Source organism: Atractosteus spatula, chromosome 13, assembly GCF_055471065.1.
Source record: "Atractosteus spatula isolate fAtrSpa1 chromosome 13, fAtrSpa1.hap1, whole genome shotgun sequence".
Lineage (NCBI taxonomy): Eukaryota > Metazoa > Chordata > Actinopteri > Semionotiformes > Lepisosteidae > Atractosteus > Atractosteus spatula.
The window spans coordinates 28,385,873-28,396,559 of NC_142718.1; the positions used below are offsets into that span (position 1 = coordinate 28,385,873).

Genomic DNA, 10,687 nt, shown 5'->3' on the forward strand with positions numbered 1-10,687 from the left:
AAAGCTTTTGCATAATGAAAATTAAATTCTCATTATATGCGAAAGCTTATAACTCATTACTGATGTCTAAAAATTGCCTTTATATTACTTATTGTTACTTAAGAATACAGAATTGTCTAAATAACAACACTATTGCATGGTTATTATAATTAGCCCATTTAACTTATTATAGCAGTTAGCAAGACAACTAAAACATGTAAAAAGTGTAAACTGCTGAACATGTGTACAGTGCAGCTGTAAACCCAAGGCAATTCAAAAACCATTTGACTGCTTTTTTAAATCCTATCACTTCAAGTTTTACAGCCAGGGGAAATTGTTTTTTTTTTGCTTGTGTAACACATTTGTTGACATGGTGTTAAAATTAAAGGGGATTCAATTAAGGGGTTCAATGATAATCATTTGGTGAAATCACAAGATGTGCTCATAATATTTTTTTCAAAAGAAGAAAACTTAAGTAGGGTACAGTAATCCAAATTATATCACATCGACTGTGAAGGAAAGCACATTTGTTGTAACAAAAATGGATTTGTACAGGGAAGAAATGTATTTAAATAAAGGTATTTCAAATACATGCTTCATTGAAGCGACAATTCCTATTAATCGATAATTCGTATTGCAAGGGTGTGTGAATACTGTTGCCGATTTTGTTTGCCAGTTATTGAATAAGATTGCTGACAATATTTTGTAAAAGAACATTTAAGTGGTGTACGGTAATTCAAATTGTATTTTAAATAAACGTTTAATAATGCTAATTTTGCTCAAATGGTATCTAATGAAGAAACAAGGTATTTTATTGTAAAATAAACACAAAAATGCAAAACATTACGAGTCATACCATGCAATGGTTTTGCCTAGTATTTCTCTAATTTATGTAACAGTATACAAGGTCTAACTGAAATACTTTTAAATCAAATCTGGTCCACTATTACAATCATATTTACCTGGAAACCAAAGCTCGTGTTTTTAAGTTAACAAATTTACAAAATGACAAGTAAATAAATGAATGCATGCTGGTATACACTGCTGATAAAAATGTTATTCATAAAATAATAAATCACTCTGTATAAATACAAATCCAATTAAATGGTCTTTGTTCTACAATAGGTACATATACAAAACGTGATAGAAATAACTGCTTCATAGCACAAGCATAAATCAATTATATCTGTAAATTTTTACATTAAAACATATACAGCTACAGTACATACTGCTGATTTGAAAGGTAAAAACACTCACTTCTTTAGCACTATTGGAAATCTTAATCATTCGTTCAATGTATTCTCTTGCTTTGTCATTGCGTCCCAGATGCCACAGAAACAGCCCTGCAAAATACAGTCCCTTCTGACTTGCACTCTTGCGATCTTCCTTCAGCTTAGCATCCAGCTCTTGGATAGCATCTCGATCTACAAAAGAGATTAAACAGCAACTACATTCACATACAAGTGAGGTGTATTAGGATACTTCCTTAGATATTGCGATACAAGATAAACTTATAGCTGAATTGTTTAACAATACCCTTCACTGGTAAGTACTCAACTGCTAGAAACGGGAAGCTGGAGCCTGTCCCAGGAAGCAACAAGCACCAGACAGGGTACACTCTGGATGGGACACCAGTCCATTGCAGGACAGACACAGACATGCACACATTCACACCTAACCTACCAGCATGCTTTCCAGTATGGAAGGAAACTGGAGAACCCAGAGGAAATCCAGTCGGGAAACCCACTGAGAGAATACACAAACGTCAAGCAGACAGTACCCCAGGTCCAGAATTGAACCCCGGGCCCCAGTGCTCTGAGGCAGCAATGCTAACCACTGCGCCACTGTGCCACCCAGGTTACTACAACTGCAAATAAAATACTTTTGGTTAAGAAAGCACGTTTTTGTTTGTTCACCCAAGATATTTTTAAATGAAGCCATCAACCCTGTGCTCTGACCCCAAGCTTCTCTCCCTGTCTGTGTCTCATGGAGAGCAAGCTGGGCTATGCGAAAAGACAAATTCCTAATACAAGAAATTGTACATGGCCAATAAAGTGATCTTATCTTATCTATATCCTTAAAGGCCAAGAGTTCAAGAGGAACTTGGGTACTGTTTGCTTTTTGGCAGTTTAACTTCACTGTATAGATAAAAAGCACTATGTTTACCTTACACCTGAGTGTGTATCTGTTTTCTTAGATTTGCCTATTTAAAAGAGGCTTACTACTGCTCCAAGTCCCTAGTGGTGCATCACTGTTACTAATGTAAAAATGACTGAGAAATCTTCATCAGCCAACCATAAAGCTGCTTTGGAGCTTCTGGAGCACCTACTGAAGCTCACAGAAGAGAAAACATACATGCCAGAAAAAGTGTTTAACTGTGACAAAACCCATTACCAAGTGTGAAAGAATGGCACCAAGGTCTAAACCTATAGGCTACTGTTGCTGCTGCTTTGTTAAAATGTTTTGAAAGATTGCTTGGTCTCTTGCTTTAAGATGATTTACTGCACCTTAAATCCCCATACTTTAAACTATAAAAATAAGAATCATTTGCCCATGTACTGCGTTTGTGTCACTGCACTGGGATCATAGACTGGCTTAACAATGTTTGGAGCACAAAGTGGAGTGCTACTTGCGCTCAAAGAATTTGACCTTCAAAGCTCTATTATTTCTACCAATCCCCTAGGTTGGTTCTTCTTGTATATTTTAGACCTAAAACATAATTAGATTATAAAAGTTTTAATAAAAGATGAAGATAACTAGATAAAATGTAAAACACAATGACAATATATATTTGGATCATTGTAATTAATAAAATAATATAAAGGTAAATATCCTCATAGGAATATGTTTGTGAACCCTTAGATTCTGTAACTAGTGGCACCTTCTTGAACAGCAATGACTTCAACAAGACTTAACTGTTTAATCAATCTGTTGAAACAGCTTTTGTTACAGAACTGCTTTAAGTCTTGACTTGACTTCATTCATTCATTTGAGGGTTTCATTGAATGAACAGCTTAATTAAGGTCATGCCATAACATGTGAATAGGGTTTTGGGTCCAGACTCTGTCTTGGCCAATCCAAAACGAGAAACTTCTTCATTCTGTTGTAGATCCGCTTGTATGTTTAGGATCATTGTCTTGCCACATGACCTACTTTCGGCTCAGCTTCAGCTAACGAATGGAGGGAATTGACATTCTCCTCCAGTGTTTGCTAATACAATGCCAAATTCAGGGTTATATCAATGATGGAAAACCATCTGGGCAGCTTCAAATCCCAACTCCCATCGCCATGCCTGACAGCTGGGATGAGGTTCTTCTGTTGGAAGACAGTGTCTGATTTTTACTTCATATACACTTTCTTATGTAGCCAAAAAGTTCAACTTTAGATTACATAGAGCATTCAAGTTTTTCAAGAATGGGAATGCCCACCAACAGTAAGGTCCTATGGTGTTATTAACCACTATAAATCTATACCAATCACTCTTATTCTTACAGTGGCATGGAAAACAATCACCATCTATGGAGTGTATATTGCATAGACAGCGTTGAAACTCCTGAAGCATACTGTATATGATAATCACTCATTGAAAAGAATCTCCAAAAAGAAAAACATACCTGGAAGTGGACTTTTCTTATGGGCATAAATAAGGGCCATCAAAGTGCAGAGTGACACCTCTCGTCGGTCTTTAATACTTTCCAATTCCCGAATGGCCTCTTGAATTTTGCCTAAAGATAATACCATTAATTAAAACACACAAAAATGCAAACCGTATCTTCTAAATATTTAAGTGATTCGGCATAGGTCAGCTGAAGAGGTCTTTCCTTTACCTACCTTCCATTAGAATTCCATAGGCATGGAAAAATGTGAAGACAGGATCGTTGCTATACTTCTTCAGAGCCTCATTTGCAGCATTCTGTACATGACTGAAATATTTTTCCTGGCAGTAAAAATTAATTGATGCCTAAACACACAAAAAAAATCAAATTGAAAACATAATGATTAGCATGCGATTAAACTACTTAAACTAAGATATTCTACAATTGGCCTCCCTGTAACACAATACTCCAACATGTCCTGTTACAGTCATTTTCATAGTCATCAAGCATATTTCATAATATGAGCACCACCAGGCCTTCCATCCTCTTGAGGAGTAACAGCTTTGTAGTTTTTCAGGTGAATGATGTCAGGTGAAGCTGATGACATTCTTAAAACCAAATAAATGAATTTATGAAAGGCTGCAAAACAGGTTCCGAATCCTGCCATCCAGCTTGGTGAATGCCATTTCAGTCAGCTGGTAACAATAACCCCAATTCAGTCCCGCAATGCCTGGAAGCTAAATTGGTGCTTTGTGAGCACCTTTATGTTTTCACCCAGTTGAAACACCCTTCTATATAGATAATCGTGCATAATATACTTCACCAACAAGCAGGTTATTCATGTTTAACTTTCTCCAGAAAAGGGTGTCTCAGATGAGAGATAATGGCTGCCAGCGTAGTATTTTTAAACACTGCTTGATTATTTAACAGCATACAGGTGCTCTGTAGTATAACAAAATAAACCATCAATGCAATAACAGACCTTAAACAACATTTAAACTATTAGGCATTATAATGTGACATACCCCAAGACCTCCTTATCAGAGAAAAGCAAGGCAACTGCTTTTAGTAATTGGATCAACAAAAAACCTTGCTGTTTAATTGCTTTACTTCCCTGCACCCAAAAGAAATGCTCATGCGCCAGAAGATTCTGCCTTTACCCTGACCGTCACTATTTACTGTGGTATCCATAGAAACAGTGCAAGCTGTCTTTTCTTTAATTTTTCTATCCACCACACAGATCAATGGAAAACCAAGCCTGACAGGCGCTCTTTGCTGAATTAATCACAGGAGAATACCACACGTGTTTGGTAAAACCTTTCCACGTGCTGCAAACTGGATCCTTCTATTCTTTTCAACACGGAGTCTGGCCAAGAAAAGGGACTTAATCTAAACTGAGCACTTTATTGGTTCAATAAAGGTCAAGCACATCCTTTCACAGTTTTAATATGATTATTATATAAGTGTAACGTGGTTTGCTTGCACCATATGTAATACTTAGCATTTTTCAATGATGTGTGAGGCAGCCCACAACATGGGACACAGGTTTTAGGCAGGATCTCAAATGTAGATGCACCCCACACACAAGATTTAAGGTGAAAAAGGCACTTTATTTACATGTGTGGAAACAAGCAGCATAGAATAAAATGACAAAAGAAAACCTATGCTCCTCTTTGAGCTCTTTCCTCACTTATTCCAGTCTCCAAATACTGGTGCTGGGGCAGCTAAACCACCACCAGCACAATCAATCAACCATAGCGGTGTATTTTGCAGAAATGGTAGTGGTTACTCAAACATAACTTTCGCTTCAGGTTTTGGCCATCTCAGCCAGCGTCTTGTGCTTCCCCGTATCTCACACTGTATCAGTACGGTGGACAGTGGCTTCCTGGTGCCGTCTTCACAGTGTCACATGTTTGTCTTCACCGAGCTCATGAAGCAGTACTATCAGCATCACATCTTCCCAGCTGGTGTGGTAACACGACATATCCTTTTTACCCACGATGGTTTGCTTAATAGCCAGGCAGTTCGTTATTCCAGTCTTCAAACTGGATTTCTAGTGCAGCAACTTGTGCTGTACTGTGGCTCCATGGGCAGTAAAATCACTGCTTATTTTATAGCAGAAAGGTTTAATTCCCGAAGCCTGAGGCCAGTACTAAATTTTAGCAGTTTTTGCTGTAGTGCAGCAGCACCCCCATTTATTTTACAGTTGAGCTTAATAACTACGTCTTGCCAACCTCCCTGTCTGCAGCACAAGCTTGAGCTCCTGTTTCGCCCTTGTACTATTGCCACGCTCTTTACTGGTTTGGCGCTCTATTTATCTAAACTGGAGCAGGATGCACAGCTGATGCCTGCTTCAGTGATTTTTGGTGTCCAGACTCCTGTGAGCTTTGTGGCTCCAACTTAGGCAGGGGGAAAGCTACAGAAAACAAAATGAGACCGTGGGGAAAACCATACCAATCAAAGTACACCCCCATGCGGCATCACGATTTATATTGTAACGCATACAGCCACCATTTGTTGTGAGAGCCGGCTTACTCACCGCCCTTCACTGTGAATAGCAGGGACCGCAGCCGCCGGGCTGAAGGGAGATATCCCTTTGGCTCAAGTTGCTGGGTCCCTGTTGAGGGTTCGTCCCCGACGGTGGGGGGCCGACCTGATGCGGCACGTGAACCCCGAAGCGTTACAATATTAAAAGGTTCCAAATGTGTGATGTTTGACCACATTTATCCACGTTCACAATATTAATGAAATCTATTATTGCAAAAGCCATGCTGGCATTGAGATGTGTTGCCCCACACCTTGTTTTGGTGTGACCAGTATATTAGTGAGTGATGGACATTTTCTCCCATGTCAGTCACTGAACACTACAGCAGTTTCAAAGCCACTGTAGGTGTCACTATGGCATCCCTAACCTGCTTTATCGTTGCCTGAAGCCCAGTTTGGAGGGACAACCACAGTTTTAACACGGTCCACTCCTCAGTTGTACTGTAAATTATTTAAAATAGCTTACATTACAATATAATATTATCTTCCACTAAACATTTCATAACTGTGGCTTTTGTGGACACAGAAATTGCAAAACAGCTGTACCTGTATGTTTAGGGCTGTGGGGAGTTTATAAGTGCAATTTCTATAATGTTCTCAGAACATTTACATGACTCCATGTTTAATGTTTTGTCACACTAAGTATTCCAGTAATATAAAGTATATTACTGGATCCAGTAAGTATCCAGTAAGGTAAAGTATATGTTTCCACTTTGTGAAGAAATCAACTGAAAATCCATGAGGTTCACACAAACATTATATTTCAATTTCATCCAACTGTAACAGGGTTGTACTGTATACTATGCCATAGTAAATTTCAGTTAAGAGCAATGATGGTTTGTGTGTGCGACTTGTGCATATTCTACACATTCTTTTTAAGGCTGTTTGGAATCTTTAGTTCAAATCACACATATTATCACAGAAAACACCTAAGGCCAGATTATCCACATAAACACGCTGAACGTAATATGCAAAAATAATTAACGGGTATAAAGAACTTCACCTCACAGTGTTACTTTTTAACAGCAGTCCTTACAAACCAGTGGACACTCTGTACTGTTTGCATACACTACAGCATGACATTAACAGCTATGATGCATTTAATTGCAGGAATACAGAATCTTAAAGCGTCTAAAATGTCAAGTTCGCGATAATGCCAGACTTCATAGTTTCGGACAATACTGTACAGTGCTCGAAATCGTTTCAGCACAAAACAATACATGCATGAATCTAGTAGTATCAATATATGATACATTGTTTTTGTCACTTTTTACAACATAACAGTTACTATTTAAAAATTTAAAATGCATTATTTGCAACATTTTCGCTTATGGGAATCAAGAGTATTAAAGTTGGTCTGCCTTCTGCTATCGAGAAGCTAAAGATAAAAACATGAACACCATGAAAACTCACCAACACCAACTCCTCATCTGTATCTGGCATGGTAGCGTCTCTGTCGATTCTGAACAAGTAGCGAATCAGATAAAAGTGCCTGAGCTGCTCTGTTATCAATTCAAAAATAAAACCGTAAAGTACAGCATTTTACTTCTGTCTCGCCATCTTGATAGTTCCACAGCGTCCAGGTTACTAAACAACGGCCGCCATTTCCGTGAGGTGTTCAGGAATTACTTATGGAGCTAGCTCTGGAGATCGCTGAAGCAAACTTGCAGCACAAGGTGGCGCACAAACCATAGTCGTTTAAAACAAAATATAAGCAGTAAAACATGATTTTTTAAATTAAAAACTCAAAGAGAAGGACAGGGAAATTTAATAAAATGCGGGTTGTTAATGACAGAAGTAATTTTGAATTTACTAAGCACACTTTAATTGTATAGATGACTGTAATGTTGCTAATAATTAGATTAGTAAGCATTAAAACTCTTTAAATTCTTTAAATTTTAGAACAAGAGACAACTCCTGAATACCCCCCAAAATTGGTAATTGCCTTATTTAATGATAACGCTGATTCCTGATGTTAAATTAAACTGTATTCCATTAAACTGAAGATCCATTCAAAGGTCAAAACCAAACTGCTCATCAGACACTTTAAATGCCTGGATTTGAAGTTAGAGAGGGACACCGGTAATGCCTTTCTGTTTGACCTGTAATAATCATTGCTGAAAGGGAGACAATGACATCGCTTATTCCAATCAAAGGATTCCCTTTTTGGATACTAAAATGAAAGCGACTCAACTGGTAAAAAATGGAAAAAAACAGCGTAAGGCGCTTCAGCTATTAACAAGCAAATATTAAGTATGGAACCATAGCAACAGAAGCCCTACAGTACAGTATGTCTTCCTGTTAGTGCATTATACTGTATTTAAAGGTAATCGGACCGTTTTAGTCTGCTCAATTGAATTCAATTTAATACCACTGTAATAAAACAAAACTAACTTGATAGCAGCAAACAACTCCATGTGTTTTAGTAATGTATCAGCAACAGATGTTTTGGTAGTTGGTTTCCAGGCATGTCATTGCACATGTTTTTAAATGATGTGGCATGCATATCATACAACAGTATGATAGGGCATACCAAGTGGATCATACTGAAAACAAAACTCACCCAATGTTGTCATTGTCACATAGCCTGAAAGAAATTGTGTTATGTAGTGGAATGCAATTTGGCTTGTTTGTTTGTTCCAAAGCCATAGGTGTAGTTCTGCTTGAAGTGGGGAATGTCACTTTTAATTTTATCCGGTCCAATGTCTTAGTATAATGATTATTTTATCATTTCCCTCTATGGATTAAATCTGCACAATTATGAAGCTCTCACTGTGAAGGAGGAAGTCTGTGTATTGAGATACTGAGATTTCTGTGAAAAATGTACAGTATGTGACATGATGTACTGTAGATCACAACATGCTAGGATAGCTGTGGAGCCAATCTGAGTACATTTGTAAGATCATTAGATATTATACATCATCATTTAAATGTATTAGTGGTGCATCAAGGAGAAATACAAACATCAGATCTTATCAACTCTTTATTTCTTTATTTCACTTTAAAGTGACAATTAAAATATTTTAATAGTCATTAAAACTATGAAACACCAAAATGATAACATGCATTTGATTGAAATTGTTTGCAGTAGTTTGTCTTCCAAATGCACCTTTTAGAGTTGTTAATTTTGGTGTGTGCTTGAGAGCTTTATTATAAGCCATAATTGCTATTTTAATCCTTGTGTTTTACATGGGAGCATCTCACCCGGTCAGTTAAGGGCTCATTTGTGAGTTGAAGATCATACTGTATATGTTGAGGAACAAGTATTCCATGCTGAAACGAGAAGAAAAAAAAAAGAACAACATTTCAGCTGTGGAGCCTTCATCAGGCGTGAGAGAAAGAGGTGATATACTGTACATACCTGTATTGTATACAGTATGTGTGTGTTTTTGCTCACACTTGAAGGATTTTATTCAATTAACATGAACAAAGAAGACAGGACAATACTGAATAAAAGTAACAGACTACTGTATGTAAGGTACAGTAGTCTTGTGTGTCCAAGAACTGCAGTTTATCAGATCAAAGAAAGAAGCGGATAAAATGGTATAAAGTAATGAATATAATCAGGATGGTAACCTGATTTCTCTTTACAGTCCCTTCTGTTTGCAGGATCAGGGACTGTTTGATAATTCTGTATTTGTATGCAACCTAACTGAACTAAGCTTTGGTACAATGCTAATGAAATGTGTGTAATTAGAATAGAATATTGTAGCCTCTACATGTAGTGAAAATATCACAAAATAGGGCAAAATAATGTCTTTATTAATTTTACATCTTGTTTTAATAAAAAAAAATAAACAAGTAAACAGGTAGAAGCAAATGACAAAAAATACAGCACATGCACAAGGAGTTAAATAGGACCAAATGCCAGAAACCCTCTGAAGGGTAATAGAATTTGTACAATTATATTTAGATTAAAAGTAGCAATTCAGCAGGTATATAAGAATTAACAATTGAAGAATAAGTAATACTGTATTCTGTCTTACTGTATTTTAAAACCGTTGCAATTGATGTATGTGCATGATAAAAAAAAACAAGTTATGTGCACCATATGCCATCTTTTGCCAAAAATATTTATTTAAGCATCTCATTTGCAATGTTTATGTGAATTAATTACGGCAATTATGTGACTCAGATTTTAATTTTTTAATAGGTCATTTCTTCCATGCCCCCAGTAATGAATCAATTAGAATTCGTTTGTTATCTAGAGAATGACCAAATTAGCATAATGTGTGGTTCTTTCCCAGCAATGTCCCAATCTTTCTTCCTCTGCTCTAAGGCCTATTTACTGTACAGTCATGCATCACCTCCTCTGCACTCTCTTGGACAATATGGTTCATCTACACAGAATGGAAGACTGTTTTTTTGAAGAGCAAATGTTGGTGTGTATATCAAGTTCCATTTTTTGCCTAATTTGTATTGCATGTTCTGTGATTGCAGTGGGTATTCAATTATGGAAGCACTATAGATGGAATTAGAGCTATCTCTACTTAGCAGAAAATCTTTTAAGATGATGTTAATGTTGAAAGATGTGCCTTTAGCTTGACATAACTTATTGAAATTCATGA

The 10,687-nt window shown here is 37.0% G+C and overlaps 1 protein-coding gene across 1 annotated transcript in view; it reads right to left on the bottom strand.

Annotated features, from left to right (window-relative positions):
* The window catches only part of ttc21b (tetratricopeptide repeat domain 21B), a 31,872-nt gene extending 24,190 nt beyond the window's left edge, over positions 1 to 7,682 (bottom strand). Inside the window, exons 1-4 of the mRNA XM_088931153.1 lie at positions 7,533 to 7,682; positions 3,811 to 3,940; positions 3,594 to 3,704; positions 1,237 to 1,403 (exon numbers count right to left, since the gene is read on the bottom strand). Coding sequence (XP_088787279.1) covers positions 1,237 to 1,403; positions 3,594 to 3,704; positions 3,811 to 3,940; positions 7,533 to 7,562 — 438 coding nt within the window. The 5' untranslated portion in view covers positions 7,563 to 7,682. The remainder of the gene's footprint in view (positions 1 to 1,236; positions 1,404 to 3,593; positions 3,705 to 3,810; positions 3,941 to 7,532) is intronic.
* Positions 7,683 to 10,687: the final 3,005 nt, after the last annotated feature.